Source organism: Buteo buteo, chromosome 10 (genome assembly GCF_964188355.1).
Source record: "Buteo buteo chromosome 10, bButBut1.hap1.1, whole genome shotgun sequence".
NCBI lineage: Eukaryota > Metazoa > Chordata > Aves > Accipitriformes > Accipitridae > Buteo > Buteo buteo.
The window spans coordinates 15,661,922-15,680,577 of record NC_134180.1 but is presented as its reverse complement, the minus strand read 5'-3'; the positions used below and the strand labels follow the sequence as shown (position 1 = coordinate 15,680,577).

Genomic DNA, 18,656 nt, shown 5'->3' with positions numbered 1-18,656 from the left:
TGGTAACCATTCTGATGGGTGGGGTGGAATGGGGACAGAGGACAGGAGTAGACGGGAATTTCCTATTAAAATACAGAGAGGTGACAGCAACTGAGCTTATGAGAAGTTTCATTTGAGAATTGTTGTGCATACCTTGTGGAAAACATGGATTCCAACTAGCTTTAGAAGGGAGTATAAACATATTAGTAGACTGCAGATCTTACTGTGTGAGAAAGGTAATAGTTGGGCAAATATAGAACAGCATAAACATGCTAATTTAAAACAACTAATTTTTATGTTTCTATTATGTAGCGAGCTTCAGCCAAATTAAAAGATTAATGGAAATATCAAATCAATAGATCTGCTCATTTGTCAGGTTAAACATTTACAAAGAGATGCCAGATTGTAACAATCCACAATTAGTTGATTTCTAGTATTAACAGACAAATACTAGCAGTTACCAAAAGAAAAAAAGGAGGAAAAAAAAAAAAATCACGATAGACATGCAATCATACCTTTCTGATTAAAACAGTATTCTCTTGCTACTTCAAATTTTTAAGTAATTCTGAAATAACTACTCAGCAACAATGATGCAAGTAACACAATCATTTTGTTTAAGTACAAGCAGTAGTGTTACTGGGGTTAAAACTACTTTATCTATACAGAACATCAGCTTCATATCAGTGCTAAGAAAGCAAAAGAGAATCATTTAAGTAGTATTTTTAATTCCACTTAGAGAGAACTCCCAAACCCATCTAGGGCCACTGAAGTTTTACACAACACATCAACCATTTCTAACAGCTTGTGTGTCATCTCAGGTTTTGAGAACATGCCTTTTTCCTAACTACCTGCAAAACCAGTAAGAACCAAGAATAAGTCAGTCTTACCTTGCTTCTAGATAGCGCCCAGTAACTAACATTAGACCTCTCAGTGCAATAAAGGTATCCCTTCCCCAAGAGCGAAAAATTCCAGAAGAAAAGTGAGGTAAACCTAAAAAGAAATTTCATTATTCATCTCATTTATTGATATAGCAGAAATCCCCAAGCACACACATAGGTATAAAATAACCAGAAGTAAAAATATTTTCACATTTATAATTTTTTCCTAAAGATTTTTAAAGTAAACAATCTTCTAGACCAAGTTCTTGATAAAGTGACCTCTTGATAAAAACCTCATTTTAGAACAGTATCTTCTATAATTTCAAGATCACACAACAGAATTTCTCATATCAATAACAGTCACATTTAAATTTTTATTAAATCACTTTGTTACTTAAGCAAGTGCCATCCTTTAATTAAAAGAAGTAGAAAGAAAACTAACAACCAAAAAGCCAGAACTACAACACGATTTGTAACACTTTGTTGGCAAGAGTTTATGTACAAGACACGTGCCATCTCAGTAGCATAAAGGGGTTAAGACTGGACAGATATGAATTGATATGAATTTCTTCAGCCCAAAATTGTTCTCAGCTGCTATAAAAGGTATCCTGCTTGTCTCTTCCAGCAGCTTCTAGAACTACATCTTACTGCAGATATTATAACATGTAACTTTAAGAATGATTCTGACAGATAAAGCACAATAATTACAACAGTAAGGTCCATCCTTGTCTTTTCTTCCATTTATTAACTTTTTCAATCTATCAAAAAATTCAAGATGGTAAAGCTTCAAAACAGCAGAGTCTTGTGCATGCTTGGTAGAACAACATTTTAACTTCTATCACTTACTTTTCCAAAGTATTTGCTAATACTCAAATATGGCCTCCACACCTCTGCAATTTTATAGTATATGGCAACAGCACTTGAGAATGACAATCCATGTATGAGTTAAAAGTCTCAGACACAACCACCAGTGAATATGTGAAGGGAACATTTAAAACCAAAACCCTTTAGTATAATTAAACCTTATGATTAATTTAAGGGAACATTGTGCCTCTGTGCTTCTAGGTAACACTAAAGCAGGCAAATGGAATGTTACTAAAAGCCAGAAACTAAAAGCAATAAAATTTCATGAGAGAAAGACAGACAGCAAAAAGAAGAAAATAAACACCCCAGTGAGACATGCCATAAAATCTGTGGATGTTAAGTTTCTATGGTTTCAGAAAAGGAATGGGCCAACTCAGAACAAAAATAAATTCATTTTAAGCCACTATACACAGAAGGGAATACTTTTGACATAGGAAAGTGCCCAATTCAAAGACTGCCAGATACTGGCAGAACATTCAGAGTTATAAACACTATTTACTGACTGCTTTTATGCTCTTCCCTTTGGGAGACTGTTTCAGATCAGGCATTCTTCTGGTCTACTAATGGTTCTTTCTTTTTCTGAGAACTTGTAAACAATGAATTCACCCTTGTACTCAATTACAATTCCATTCTCTAAATTCATGCTTAAAAATTATAAACTAAAACCTATTACGCTAAAGTATATCTATCTTAAGCAAGTCTTCTGGAAAGAAACGTACTTGTGGATGTCCATATATGATAAAAGTGGATATAGCTAAAAACGTCTCTAAATAAAGTGCTTATAGACTTCCCCTCACACCGTCCAAAGAGCAGTTGTCCCCAAGAAGTACTGCTAGACAAAACTCCCATATTTTTAATATGGGCAAATCTTTATCTTAAACACAAGTTAAAACACAGGGGAAAAGTGAGGAAAACTGCTACCTACATTTTATACGTGGTTGCTGACACATGGATCCCAAGCACAATGAAGACAATTTAAATATAGTTACTAAGAACAGTTTAGCTATTTCAGAAGACTTTTATAAAATAAAAAAAAAAAAAAAAAAAAAGTGCTGTCCTCACTTACCAGCTGCCAAGGAAACACAACACTGTTCTTTCTCATTTGTAATCTCATTCAGCCTATAGGGAACATCATGTAAGGAAGGAGACAGATCTGGCAGACAAGAATATTTTCCTATGCCACACATCTGGACTGAACCCAAGGAAAGGTGTTTAACGAATGTTGATCCATTCTGCACAAAGCTGTAATTCAATATAATTAAATTAAAATACTTTACATTCAGCAACATCAGTCTATAAAATGTACCCTTTTTCATTTACAGAAGACTATTATAAGTATTATGCATAATGAACTAACAATGAGTTAATATTAGTATTTTGCATAAACTAATTTTGTACCTATGATTTAATTTGTAAATCACTTTTCTCCCCAAAATGGGTGCCCAACGTTAGCCTTAAATTTTAATTTATTAATGCCAAATACTTCTAAGGAAAAGGGTAAAAAGACTAGGGAAATTGGTTTGGTTTACTTGATGCTTACATACATACCTAAGACCTCAAAAATATGATAAAAGATATTTTACTATGAACAGAAGTTTCTGTTTAAAAATACTGACTAGGTTTAAGATCACCACATTTTTATATACATTCATATATATAAAAAAACCATAAATCAATAAATCAGTTAACACATTATCTAAAATAATGAAACCTACATTCCTGACTATTTAATCTCCAAGCATTTTTTCATAAAATATACTACTTTCCACATGACTTCACAGCCATACAAAATCCTGTCCCATTTTAACATCTGTATTTTTACAAAACAATACTGATTTGTTCAGGATGTTCATAGCTAGAATAAAGCCTCCATTAAATCAATCTCCCTTCCCTTTCGAAGAAACAAAGGAGAAGCAGACACTGAAGATTAAACAGTTATTTCAAGAACTAAGCAAAGTGCTCAGATAATGAAGGATATATAGCTGTGTTAGAGAAGAAATGTTGAACAAAGCATCAGCATCAAGTACAATCTGGTATTTTCTTTTTTCCCTGAACTTTAAAGAATCATTGCAGTTGTACTGAAACTACAGCAAAAAAAGTTTCTGAAGCCTGGCAAAAAAATGCTGGTTTAAGGTCTCCTCCTCCTCCTGCACAATGCCAACTGTAGTTATAAATTCAAACCCTAGACAGACATCTGAACTCTCAACCTTCCAAACCACCACCATTAGAAGATGGATTTGAATTCACTACCAATTTTACCCTTTTACATTAGACGAGTATGAAAATATACAAATTACATTCTCTCCAGCAGATAAAATTTAAAAGGTGCAAATATATACAGATTCCTCTATAGCTCTGATAAGCCAAGCATACCTAGACATGTGATGCCATCCCACATCCAGAAGTGTTGTGTATGCACCCACTAATATGGCATCAAAGTAACATGGGATGAGGTAACGTGGAATTCTCTTTAGGTAGACAAACATGGCCTTCAACCATTTACCAACCTATTAAAATACAGTATTAATTAGAACTTGCTTACACTAGGGTTCAAAACCTAATGCTTTCAGGATCCATCTAGTTAAAGTATGTCACAGTTTTTGTACCTTTATTACACCCAAGTTATGCTTGACCACCACAAAGATGAAGTTATCTTCAGTTATTAATAACACTACTAGCACTCAACCATTCACAACCATTCACGTCTAAGAAGTTGTCCATGCTAGATATTTGTGGTAGAATTGCTGTACCCTCCCACTCCAAAATTTCAGCTGAGATAGATGAACTCTAAGAAAAGTAGTAGGGAAAAATCTGTACTATATCTATACTATGACATAAATGGGCAAGAACATCAACTGTAGAAAAAGATTATAATTTGCTAGCCTTGTAGGAAAAAAAAATATCACAAAGAAGTCATTAAAACTGAGTAGCAAAGGAAAGCTGTAACTCAAAAGGCATCACTACAACCCACGTGTAGGAAGAAGGTTTCTCATGGCCTAAGAAGACAGGACTGAAGAGATGAAGCTTGAGATGAGGGAAAGAAAAATTATCAGAAGGCTAAATTATGTAAGGCCACTGGTGAAAATGACTGCAGATCTGGGTCTAGGACTCCAGATTCCAGAGCTTCATCATCCTTGTGTCACTGCAAAATGTTTGACACCTGGGAAGTATTTCTCTTATTTCCTTCTAGAAATGTTAAAGAACATCATGACAACCTACTAGAAAGTCACTGAAGATTTAAACCTTGCAGATGAAGACTGCACAGATGAAGAAAGTACATGTCAATCTATCACATGATGACACTATACATTTAACCTGGAAGTTATGAAGGCAAAGTTACATATGTAAACAGTGAAATTGTAAATTTTAGTTTCATGTGACTTTAGTATAGCTATAGGTCCTTTATATTTTCTGTAAAACAGAGTAAGACACTACAAATTAAGAACTCAAAAAAATACATAGAAAAAATAAGCAACAATCTTTGAAGAGCAGTAAATCTGGCAAGTATCAGACTAACTTCCTTTCTAGGAAAGCTCCATCTGAGGTCAGATTCAGCATTCACTTCAGTACGTTAGACTGCTTTATCCATTCTTCTGCTTTATATCACTGTGCTTGACTTCAGGAACAAAATGAAGAATGCTAAAGCCTATATTATTATATTCATTATGTAAGTTACCCAAATGAGGTCTTCATTTTGTGAAATGAATAAAGTAATTGCCATGCAGGAAAATAAAACATGACAGAGAAAGAAAAGGACTGTATTGTAATGCAGCTATACAGGTAACTTGAATCTCAGTAATTCCTATCTTCTCAGTGCTTGACTGTGCAATCTTATTACAACTCTATCATAATCATGTATGCCTTCGTAGTATTTAGGCCCTCTTTTGAAAGTACTTAAAAAAAAATAAATGGTTACTTCATTTTTATTTGAGGAAAAGTAATAAACAAGGAAGGACCCCTGCAGGCCTTTATGTAAAAGCTAACAACCCCTCCATGCCCTACATATTTTTCACTTCCCTTTTGCAGTCTATGCTCAAATAGAATTGAGGAGAGGGAAGAAAAATATATTAACGGCTTAATCTCCTAGAAAAAATTGCCTAGACAAGAAATACGTTATAGACAGACTGAATTTAAAAATATACCAGTAATTGAAAAGGAAACAAACTAGTAATTTAAAACTCCAAAGTCACTAGATAAGTATTTTTACTCACTTCTGCACAGGCTCCTGCACGTGAAATCAGACGATTACTGACATAATCAATCATCCAGTCTCCAGATCTTAAATTATCACAAAATGGATGACCCAAATCATTCTTTGGTCTAATGTCTGCCATCACTGACATTAACCCTGAAGATACAAACCCAACTCTGGATTAAAAGACACACCATTATCACAAACAGCAAATACAATTCAGGAGGAAAAGGTACACAGCAACAGATGCTACAACTGGATTTAACTATATTACTTCTCTTGATGTGCAGAACGAATTAGGATACACTCAACTGTAGTTTCCTCAGTGTACATCTCAGACAGTTACAAAAATCATTGTGGAATAACCAGCATGATGGAATCCATGCCTTTGATAAATGATCGACACTCCTCAGTAATCTAGTAATGCCTAGGGTTTAATTAATGTGACTTTTCACTGGAGGTATATATATTTTCTTTTTATTTTAAAAGCAAGGGCATTGGTGTTAAAACACATATTGAAACTTAATTTTGCAGCTCAGAGTATCTAGAGAGAGGGGTTTTGGTTTAGTATGTGATTTCCTGGGTGCAACACTGATTAGTAGCATGGTCAAGCAAAAAAAACCACAAACCAACAACAAAACAAACAAACAAACAAACCTTACTGGTTTTTATCCAAACAATGGCACTAGCCATAAAACAGCATTAAGGTATGATCTAGATTGAGCAGCTCTGTTTTCCTTTTTTCTTGTTAGAAAAAACAACGCTGAAACTATTACCTTGGAGGCCTGCATACTTTAGCGGTGACCAGTTTGGTATATTGTAACAACCTCCACCATCTTCTTGTTCTTCTGCCTCACACCTATATAGTACTTGATTTAGGTCAGCCAAAGTTAGTTTAGATGCAATACTGAAAAAAACAGTTGAGAAAAAAACATTTCCAAACCCCAAAGCAACATTAGCAGGGAAATAGAGAAAGGATTTCACAAACAATTCTAGTTTCAGACTTATATTAAAATAATCAAATATATACCACTCTTTCACCACTTAATCCTGGAAATTAAGAGCCTGATTTTTCAGATTTTCCAAGATGTTGTTCTCAGATGTTTCAGTATTTATTTAGAAACACAGTATTAAGTACAAACCCCAAACAATCATACCACAACACTGACAAGCACTCCACATTAATAGGTCCACTTTAAGCAGCAATTACACAGAACATGAACAAACAAGCTTAGGAAGTTTTTAAGTATTAACCCTTGTTAGTATTATAAATATAAAAAGAACATCTCAGAGTTTTTACTGCACTCTGACAACCCAAATCCATCCGTAGTAACAACAACAAAAAAATCCTCACTTTAAGGTTACAGATTGTTCTTCATTCCCACTGTAGCTCTCTTGGTTCTACTTCAGAAACTTAAAGAATACTCACGAAGAAAATAACGTTTTTAATATAGGTGCTGAATGATCATCAGGAAGACTTCCAGATTTAAAATGAGGGCTGAACTGGATCAAATGATTGCGCAGTACACCAACAGCCTCTTGTGCCTTTGGGTCAAGACTAACTCTGTAAATATGAATGCATAGCTTGTAGAAATGTAGCACTTACAATAACTACTCAAGTCTCAAAACAAAGAATCCTCTCGTTCTATTTTAGCTAATGCAGCCATTTGGCAATTATAATAACGTACCTGAATACTATTACACTTCCTGGTGTTAATTTTTCAAATTCTATTTCTTGAACAAATTCATTTGGCCCTTTTATGGCAGTTCCAGCTTGCTTTATAATTTTACTGTCTTTAATCTTAGAAAAGAAAACACATTTGCAACTGAAATTCAATGTCTTTTTTCTAATATAACATATCACAATTACAAAATATTACATCAGAACATGGGTGAAGGAGGCTAGTTACCTGGATATGCTCTCTGAGTTCCATTGTGAAATTAGGCAATCCATTTATAAAACGTTCATCTTTTTTGTAAGGACTAGCATTTCTCTCAATAGTCCTAGCCTCAAGTACTACTTCTTCTATTTTTCCTAAGAAAAGTTAAATCATGTTGTAGCTGTTAAGATTCTTTAAATGAAAAGTGATTCTTTTGAAAGTATGAAGCAAAACTTAAAACTAAACATCTAAATATTCAAAATACAAGTCTCTGTTGTACAGCTAAAGAACAACCAAACATGACAAAACATATGGGGAAGCGTTTTAAATATCCTATAAACATTCATTACATGTTCACTGGCTGTATTGTATTTAAAACTGCTATTTTGTTATTTTATAACAAATTAGCCATAAAAATCAATCAACAATAATTAGTGAATTACAACCTGTCTTTTACTGATCACCAGCTCTGTTAGTTTCCTTATCTTTTAGGAGACTGTATTAGATTGGTTTCCAAACTGCAGCTACAGATGGTTTATCTTCAAAGTGTAACAGCTTATTATTAATATTCAAGTATTCTCATTTTCTCTATCCTTTCAGTAATCTACAAACGAAGACATACAAGTCTTGCAGTCACTTGTAAATGTCTTAACATATAATGTGACTGACTTTAAAACAGGTACGCACATGCACTCAAAGAACTGAGTATACTTAAAAAACTAGTTTGGAAAGCTTCTCTTCAGAAATATGCCCAGGTAATGTGTAGAAGTCATTATACGTTGCTACTATTAAGTATAGTAAATACTTTGTATATTTAATTATGTACGTATTATCTAAATATTATCTTTATATTAACTTATGCAGTACAAAGTTGTTTCTTAAGATGTATTTTAAAGCTACAAAAATAGTCATGTATAAGAAAGCTGAATAGCAATGACATTCACAAGTATGATGAGATTTTAGCCTTTTTACCCAGTATAACACATAATAGTAATCCCCTCCAACTCTGTACAATTAACCATCTTGCTGTTAACCATTTCTTACTAGTTCACAAATAAGACAGTAAACAAAACCACACCCTCATGGGGAGCTTATAGCAGGAAGTATACTCAATATGAATGCCTTTGAAAACCCAAGGTAAGTTTGTTATCGTTTCTTTAACCACTTTTGGTGAACGCATGTTAGTACATATAAATGGAGTGTTATATACACTGAAAATTCTCGTATTGATTTCATGTGTTTGAAGTTAAAAATTATGGAATTAGAATAACTTGAATTTTTTGTACACCTGCCATCTCTTGAAAAGAAATCAGATTACCTGGGATACACATTTCAGGTACTTCTTTACTGTAGAAAGAAGTTTTAGGATCCCTGAAGGCAGTTCGACTTACAGCCACAACAGACTGGTGTGTGTTAGGGCAATGTCTTGTCACTGCCACTATATCTTCATCAACTTGATCTACATACACCTAGAAAAGACATACCATTGCAACTGTGCTCACTCAGAACATAAATATGGAGAAATCACAGTGCTACCCTCACTTCTTGCCTGATTAAAACCTTTAGCCCCCAGCTCCTGATGCAGCCTGTTTATGGCCAGCCTTCCTGCTAGAATTCCTGTTTGGAAATTAACTTCACCAGAAGTCAGGTGTGTTGCTGGATTCCATTTTGCATAAAACCTCTCTTCAGATACTACAGAGATCTGTAAAGAAATTAAGATTTAAACAAATATCAACTGCTCTAGAAAGAAACCAAACATCTGGAGGTCTCAACTATGTAATAAATTCAAATTTCATATGAAATTGGATAATTCAAAGTAATGCCAGCTAGTAAACTGCTTGGAATTTAAAATAAACAATGTTAAAATATATGTCCTAGGACAAGAATAAAGTTTACATCTTAACAAGTAACTTAGGATATAAACTGTAGACACATACCTGGTGTGGTACTAATTCATCATAGCCTTTGGTGCTTCCTGTAGCACAGCATGCCATAGAAACAATCATTGCACTAGGAAGAGCATCATATGCAGATCGGTGCTATGTTAAAAAATAAATACTTAATAAATAGTGAAACAAAGACAAAATTAATCCCTCCCAATTCAGCATACAGAAGACATACTCAGTTTAACAGAGGAGTTGCTAATCACATGATTATCTTTTTCTCAATCACAAGAGAATTATTGAAAAAAAAAAAATTACTACAAATGCACTAACAAAAGTAACTTAAGAGAAACCCTCAAAAATAAGCACTCCAATTCCCACTACACTCTCTCATTCTCTCCTGTAAAACAGGAGCTTAGGAGAACAGGTTAACAAGGAGAGACAGAACCACTTATAGTAGCTGGAATAAAACAATGAAAACAGAGCATTAAGTAGCTTTATATACTTTTTCCCTTGAAAGACAAAGTCTTCAACATCAGAGGGAATTGTTATAAAATTTTATTCTCTGCATGAAAACTTAAAGATCCAAAACACATTTTTCGTAAATATCACTTAGGAAAAACATCCAGATTACACCAAGCCCTCCCATGGTTCAGAAATATAAATTCAGAAAGCATTAAATGTAAATTTTAGTTTTCATTTTAGGTGCTCACCTGAATTGGACATTCATTATCATGTGTAATATCCATAAACAGTGCATGAGCAATAGCTGGCATCAAAGGCCTCAAGCGTGGCTGAACAAAAGAGCCAACAGGTTCACCTCCAAAACGATAAACTAACCTTCCCTCTTCATGGCTATTATAAGCAGTCATTGCCTCTAAAGAACAAAATAGGTAAGTCTTTGCATAAGAATAACTACCATAGAGTACAGCAGGCACAAAGATGTTAATGCAGCATTTTACAGTTATTATTTTGGTGTGTTCAGTCATTAAAAAAAGTCACATAAAACTATATTCTCCAAAGTGGATACACAATCTTGGAGTATTCCATTTACTATAATATATTAAGGCAGAAAAAGGTAAAGGAAAAAAAGGGAGAAAAAAGCAGAGATCTGAAACTGTTTCTCATAGGCTTTAAGAAACTCATGCAACAAAAAAATCAGACACAACGCAGCACTTCATAGCAGAACTGTGCTACAACTTCTTTTTCTCTCACTAGAATAAGAGTGAAATATTTAACCTTCTGTAAACTAATGCAGGATATCTTCTCTTACTTTACAGCTAGTACTGTATTTTTGGCTGAGTATCAAAATAAGTCTCTACTTCTGATTACATGGAGTATGAAATTAAAAGTGCATAATCCAGAAGAAACCTTTTCCTTGGAAAAAGCACGTCATCTATAATCTCTCGTTGGAAAGAGACCACACACACAGCAAGCCTACCTCTTATTAAGGAGGTAATGCCCAGCCTATTCACAAAGATATTGTCCAGCTCCTCATTTCCTGTGAACAGTTCAGCCACTACATACAAATCGGCTCGCAATTTTCTAGCTGTGTCCAGCATGTACTGCAAAAAGCACAGCCAAAAAAGCCACAAAAAGGGGAAAGGTAGATACAAAAAAGGACAAGTTTCAAAGCTAGGCAGGGATTGGACAATAGGAAAATGCCATGCAGCAAAGATAAACAGAAAACCAAAATTAAAGAACAAAAAAAGTTGTTACACAGAAGACAATGCACAGACATAAGCAAAATCAAGAATTAACATACAACACAGGAGAAGTTAAGTAGAACATAAAGAAGAAAAGGTAATTGCATAAGCAAAGAACATAAAAAAAATAAAAAAAAGCATACCAATGTTAGTTTCACATTAAAAACTTCAAACCATACACGACAATCCTACATAATTTTCAACTGCTTATTGTACCTCTAATCAGGCTGGTAATTCCCAGGCGGTTGACAAAAACATTGTCAATGTACTCACTGCCCGTGAAGAGTTCAGCTATCACATAAAGATTAGGTCTGACTGATCTGGCTGTTGCTAGCATCTCCTATAGATCATAATACATTTTTAATGCAAGGCATCCATTGTCAGCTACATATATGCAATCATTAACATGAATGTTAACCAAACATAAATGAGTCATTCATATATGCAGTTCATTAAAACCATGTTTATATTTTACACAGATTATTTATGGACTGCATAATTCTAGGAAATTCTCTGAGACTTTAAACTAATTACAACTTTGTTTTTAAACAAAATCTTAACTCAAAATGCAAGAACAAAAGGCTGGACAAAAGAGATACCTGTTAAGGTAAGAAATCTGAGGAAGACTTCAGTTTAAGCCTTTGAAGTTACCATTTCAAAAATAGTAACAATAAATGAAAGAATGGCAGAAGTTTTGAAATGGCTTCATTTAAGAGCCACTTAGAACCTTTGCGTGGGCAAATCATCTTGTTTTAGAGAGCTCTTCATATACGCTCTGTAACCGAGCTAAGTCTAAGCACTAAGAAGCTGCACTACTCAAACCTATTTAAAGCTAATTTACCAGCTAAGTACAATTTCTGGGTGTAGTCAGCTCCCTGGTAAACAATAAGCACTAATCTTAGCAATAAGCCTGCCAGACTAAACTTTTTGCAGGTGTTCTTTACCAACTTTTAAATTCTGGGAAGTAACCCACTTCTTGTTTAATTCAGCAACAGCAAAATATATGGCAAAAACCCACTAAGACTAAGACTTTCCACCAAGTCTTTGCAATGACTCCATCTAAAACTGACATATTGGATACTGGCAGTCATTGCACCAAGTCCATAGTTATGTGAGGGAAAGAAAAATTAGCCATGTCCATCAGCATCTGCGATATTTCAGCTAAAGTAGAGAAATAAAAGATACAGTAGCTACACCACTCTACTGTTTAACATAGCTGAAATCATATCTAGACATCACCAGTCAAGAAACCTTGCTTATGCTATAAGGAAGATTCATTCACACCTGAACTCTGCCATGTAGCTCCTGCAGATTTTGTAACAACAGTGCAGGTATTTATTTCACAGGCAGAAGCTGTTTTATAATAAACACACTTAATTTTGCGTACCTCAGCTACATGAATAGGTGTTGAGTGACAGTTGTCAAGACGAACACCATGGAAATATTTGGCAGTGATTTCAGTGTATTTTTTCATATGTGCCCAGAGGTATGGACAGTCTTCAGGTTTATTACCATAACGCAGTTTCACACTGTCTCCCCAACAAATAAGCTCTCTTCTCAAGTAAACATTTGAGCCTGTAAGGGAAATAAATTCACTATAGTGTGTATATATGTAGTATAGAATGTGCACCAACATGAAAATGTGGTATTTCATTTTCTACTGCTGAAGAGCAGAACACTGTGATGAACAGTAAGAATTCTAACAATAACTGTATCAACTCAAAATCTATATATTCTACACTGATGTATGATTTCAGACTACTCCCAGGGAATATTTAACTTCTATAGTGATACTGAAATAATTCTTCGGGTTGAAATCAAATTCCTTTTAATTCTTCAAAGTAGTATAAAAACTGTACTTGAGAAAAGAAAGAAGAAATGAGCAGCAAACAAATGAACAAGATCAGTAGTTCAGTTGTTTATACTGGTCAAATTCAGAAAAGCATCACACTGTGTTACCATAAATAAACTGCCACAGGCAAAATTTAAAATTTTATCTTCCATTAACAGCAGACTCTGATGATGCAAGGCAAATTTCCAAAGCACTTAGGCAGGTAGGTCACTTAAATGGACAAAGTCTCTAAATAATTTTTGTGTGTATAAAAATATTTATCCTGCATCTAGTCTAGTTTCATATACTATTTTTTGCCTTCTTTTTGATGCAATCAATAAAAAACAATCTTTAAATCTGAGTTCACCTGTAATATACTTACTGCACAGAATATACTGACAGAGATTTAACTGTGACAAAGACTTAAATAATCAGCCATATCTAAAAAAGTGAATTCTGTCCTATATAAATCATGTATTTGACAATGGCAGTAATACAATTAAAAAAACCCCACACACACTATTTGCAACACGTAATATCCAGGCACAACCAAGGAATTGTCAATAATCAGACACCACATAAGAGAAATACAATTATCTTTGAGCCATCAGTCTTCTGAAGGTCTATTTGTATTCATCTTACCTAAACCTGATCAAAGCATGAACAGGGTCAGTACCACTCAGGATGGGTAAGACATAGATACTCCATTGCTTTCTGCTACTCCTAGACCAGCTATACTGATGCATCACCACAGTTATTTTAGTTGTTGAACCTTGAATTAGATCAGGAAACCTTAGCAAAGAGATTATTTTTCAGCCAGACTAATTTCCTAAAGCTCACATTATGGACACCTAAGTGATTGGGACTACACAATGAACGACGCACAACAAGAGTATGCAGCTACTAAGAGCAGGGATTTTAGGTCACCACTACTTCCAAAACTGTTCACTTAAGCACAGCCTACCTTTTACCTTCACTAATGGCAACATAACTATATGGACAGAAAAACTGGCTTTCTTTGGATGTACATCATGATTCTTTTAAGGGCCATTTACAGAACTGGCTGCATTTGTTTTGCAATTCCTATATTTGTGCCCTTATCTATCATCTTTTCACACTGAGTTCTCAGTTGAAATAATGTGTGGCGTAAAACAAAGGTATAACACAACTATAAAGCACTCAAGAGGCTGTAGACAAATTAATAGAGAAAACTCAGTAACGGAAGTTAGGTATGCTAACTAAAACCAATGACTGAAGCTAAAAATACAACAGTCTGCCCAGAAGCAAGGGCAGTTAGCTGAAAGGCAGCTGAACAAAACAACCCTTGAAACACATATTATCTTCATCCTTCCAAAAGAAAAAAAAAGTAAATAAAAAGCAGTGAAAGGGCTGTAAACTATTTTGCAGAAATGAGGTGTCTGCTAACTCCAGATCACCCTGGCATATCAACGAGATTAGCTTCCAGAGCAGACTCGACAAACTCTTAGATAGATGTTTTTAATTAGAATTAAACTGGCCTTTCTTTGATTCAGTTTACAAAGTGAATGACTACTCTGAAAACAAGAGTTGTCAACCTTGCTTTTACTGGATATCAATGCTGTACCCAAAGGAGTTAGAATACAATATTTCAGTGCATGGTGATTTCATACCCCATCTTTCCTTCACGAGTAATCTGCATACTTAATTTGGATTAACTGGGTCATCTCTTGACTGCCTGACTGCCACTCACTGGACCTTTCAAGGATCCAGTTTTTGCTCACTAATACAGTGAAATACTATCCACCTTTTTATTGCATTAGTTTTCTGCCACATTGTCATTGTCTTAGGGAAATGCCAACAAGGAGTGGTGTTGGAACAAAGTACAAAGTAAGCAAAGACAAGGACAAAAGAGAGGAGGCAGGATGTCCTCATTTCAGTGGCAGAAAGCTAGTAATTTCCCTCAAGTCTTGCAAAACTGTACCTCAAATCCCAGTACTTACAGTTAATCTGTACACTGAATGGAAAATAAAAGCGCTATAAACTGAGTATCTGCTATTCTGCAGCTTCATAGGAATAAATCTCAAAAAAAGATAGATTAAATAAAATCCTTTTTGCTTTGGCTAGAATATCAAAAGGTTTATAAGATGATTCAAAGTTCTTTTACAAACCTGGTTCCGCAAAGTTTCTAAGAGGATCATCTCCCATAACCCAACCATTATGAGCCATGAAATAACAAGCTTTATCTGGCTGATGTATCATAGTTTCTTCTTCCTCCACAGTCAGCTCTTTGAATGGATAAGTAAAATACCTATGGAATAGACAGGCAATTAAAAAAACACCCCACAACCCACATAAACTGAAATTTGTTGTCTTTGAAACTAAAATATCTGCTATGAACTGGCTTGTAGATAAAACATATATAAAAAAGCAGCTGCTAGACTATAAATGATGGGGAGTTTTCTATTTCTTAGCATGCCTTGAAGGAAAAAAGGACAGGTGTTGCCACTATCTTGGTGTCAGCTGGTAATGTAAGATTAAAGCCCTAGCTCTTCAGATACGAGTGGCATCAAGTACATCAAACTTGAAAGGTATAAGCTTTCCTAGCTCACCCCTCTTCCACCTACAAGAGCAATTTGCACTATGTAAGGCTTCAATGTGCTCTGAGTATTTTTTCATGCTCTCTGATCACATTTGTTTATTAAACAGTTACCATCGTTGCTTAAAAAAAGACAGTCAATTCATTAAGTGGCATTTGTCCATGGGAAAGAAAACATACACTTCTACATATAAATGTATATACTTTTAGTGAACTTTGAACTCACTTTCCCTGGATAGATTCTAAGTTTCCAAACAAAAAAAAAAAAAAATATATATACCTGGTAACTAAAGGATTTTTTCGACTGATAGGACCCAGCTTAGGACCATCACCAGCCAGTCGTTCATAAACCACAGTCCCCACAAGACAATTGACAGCCTAGAAGTAATTTAATTATGCATTATTGAAATGCCTGCATTTATTTGCAATTTAAAACAATTCAGAATTAAAACATAGTAATTATAAGACCTGCTCTTGATGGTGATTAGTTTGCCTGTACTGTTCGGCATTTAGTTCCTCAATCCTCTTGCGAAACCAGTTACAACATTCTTCTATTGCAGCTGGTCCATTGCTTATCAGGAAGACATTAAAAGCAGAGGACAATTAGAATAATTTATTTTTAAAACATGCAGTATACTTAACTAAAAGGAAGGAAAAAATTAATTTTTCCCATCTCTGAGAAGAATTTTACTTATTTGGTTTTGCAAACTTAACTTCACTTGTGATTTTAACTTGTAATCAATAATACAATACCTGTGTGGTATGAATGTTGCTAATGCTATATTCATATCTACAGTACAGCCAAATCGTCTATAATCAGGGTCCTGAACTATTTGAAGATGTTCATTTGGATCAGATTTAGTGCTCACTTTGCCTAAGAACAAGATAGAAAAGAGTATTCATAAAGTAAAAATAGGAATTACATTTAAAAGGCATACAACTTTTATAATTCTAGCATAAGCAAAATATGGATAGATAAAGTAAAGCCTTTAAAGGCTTTACTAGCTCTCAAAGCATTCTTGTATGCTTAAATCAGCACAGTAGATTTCTCACACAGCAAAAAATGGGATTATTTTGTTTTCCAGCTTACTGTTAAAAGTTTACCTATATGTTTCTTGAACTATAAATATATAATCCACATGCTTCAGCAACATACTCTTCTTTTACCTTCAGTTAGGAGGCTTTTAAATTGCTGCACAGCTTTGTTAACATCCACTTGGAAAAATTCCCATAGTTTAATTTTTGGATATACATCTTCCCAAATTAATTTACGGATACACTGTAAAATTAAAAATTATGTTAGTGAATAATGTTGATGATTAAAATAATTAAGAAAAAGCTAAGTGCTCCTATGAATTGTTCTGAAAAAAATAATTAGATTAAATGTATCTTCAAAGTATACACCATTTTTTGTGCATTTCCACAACCTTAGAAATATTAAAGTTTTTTTCAGCTATTTATAGTGTTCATTAGCTTACATTTAGTTCTTATTCACTTACATTCAAGTGATGATCATTTTCAATCAAGGAGGGGACCCCTTTAGCAGCATACTTTCCATCAGCCACCATACAGGTCAAGTGCCACAGAGCTCTATCCAAGACCCAAGCTGGCTTCAGGTGAGGAGAATTTACAAGGTTATAGCCACATTCTGGATGCATCCTGAGCCACTCACTGTTAGTAGCTTATTCAAGAAAGGGAACGGGGAAAAAAAAAGAAATAAAAAAAACCCCAAACAGTAAGTACACCAACTGAACACTTAGGGTTTTTTTGCAAATGTCTTAACACCAAGAAGTTATGGTACTACAGCATGTATAGTTAGTTCACATTTCAACTAAAGTTTTCCATACCAATAGAAAATCATGTCTTATGCATAGGTATGCATTACTGATAGCCATTTGTTTTGCAACAAATACAGGCGCAGAGACTGTGGAGAAACTTTTTGTTAGTTACATAAAAATATGCAATAGTACCACCAATTCTAAAACACTAAAAAAAATTTTAAAAAAATAAATCACATTTTCATTGCAGGAAATACATCAAATAACAGACATGAATTTTTCTTTGTCTTTTGAAAGCCAAACATACATCCCAAACCAAGATTTAAGATGGCCTAAGCGGTTTATTTTTTAATATTCTTAACCCTATCAGATGCTACACACACAGCCAGAGAGCAAGAGTGCTCAGACACTGCCCAAAAAATAATTAATGAAAAAATGTAGTTAAATGGGCTTTTAAGAAAGGATTAGCTGTGACACTGTTGTGTACATTATAAGAAGCAGAGTGGTGGAAAGCGATGCCACTGAGCCTTACACAGGAAGATGAGTGCACTGGCTGGTGCATGCAAATGGAACACTAGTTCAGATCAAACACTACATTCTATTGTGTCTATTTTCTAAACTTCCCCTGTAGCATCAACAAGCACCAGAAGATATGCTGAACATTAAGAATTAACTCAGAGAAGGTAAGGAGCCTTCACTAGAAAATGGGTGTAATATTCTAATATAGACAGTAGTGTGCATGCAGCAGTATGAGTAAATACATATATAGTGGAGAGAATTTTGATTTTGGAAGTATGACAATGAAGAAAAAATCCTCAAGAGTTAATTTTTTTCCATTTTTGGAACTGTCCTAAACACAGTTTAACTGAAAATAAATTTTCATACATTCTTTTGAATGAATGTCTGCAATTAAAAAAGTAAATGTAAAAAAAAAGCACGGAATGCATAAGAACAAATTTTTACTCAGGTTTTACAAGTTTTTTTAAAGTCATTTCTCAAAGAACGTGTCTTATTAATCCATTGTTTTAGAAAAGCAGAGGAAAATAGTGTAGTACTTCACACAAGGGAAAATATATAACAAATTATTATA

General features: G+C 34.3%; 1 protein-coding gene across 4 annotated transcripts in view; it reads right to left on the bottom strand.

Annotated features, from left to right (window-relative positions):
• Positions 1-18,656, bottom strand: part of AGL (amylo-alpha-1,6-glucosidase and 4-alpha-glucanotransferase) — a 39,957-nt gene that overhangs the window by 11,915 nt on the left and 9,386 nt on the right. For 3 of the 4 annotated variants that reach the window (XM_075038719.1, XM_075038717.1, XM_075038716.1), the window contains exons 6-25: positions 17,288-17,469; positions 16,956-17,067; positions 16,542-16,662; positions 16,257-16,359; positions 16,069-16,166; positions 15,361-15,500; positions 12,770-12,957; positions 11,599-11,722; positions 10,390-10,553; positions 9,731-9,832; positions 9,343-9,495; positions 9,112-9,262; positions 7,824-7,948; positions 7,602-7,714; positions 7,343-7,477; positions 6,690-6,820; positions 5,933-6,069; positions 4,095-4,228; positions 2,788-2,963; positions 867-969 (exon numbers count right to left, since the gene is read on the bottom strand). In XM_075038719.1, coding sequence (XP_074894820.1) covers positions 867-969; positions 2,788-2,963; positions 4,095-4,228; positions 5,933-6,069; positions 6,690-6,820; positions 7,343-7,477; positions 7,602-7,714; positions 7,824-7,948; positions 9,112-9,262; positions 9,343-9,495; positions 9,731-9,832; positions 10,390-10,553; positions 11,599-11,722; positions 12,770-12,957; positions 15,361-15,500; positions 16,069-16,166; positions 16,257-16,359; positions 16,542-16,662; positions 16,956-17,067; positions 17,288-17,469 — 2,692 coding nt within the window. Of the gene's footprint in view, positions 1-866; positions 970-2,787; positions 2,964-4,094; positions 4,229-5,932; positions 6,070-6,689; positions 6,821-7,342; positions 7,478-7,601; positions 7,715-7,823; positions 7,949-9,111; positions 9,263-9,342; positions 9,496-9,730; positions 9,833-10,389; positions 10,554-11,117; positions 11,242-11,598; positions 11,723-12,769; positions 12,958-15,360; positions 15,501-16,068; positions 16,167-16,256; positions 16,360-16,541; positions 16,663-16,955; positions 17,068-17,287; positions 17,470-18,656 lie in introns of all 4 variants that reach the window. The other variant, XM_075038720.1, reaches the window with a different exon arrangement.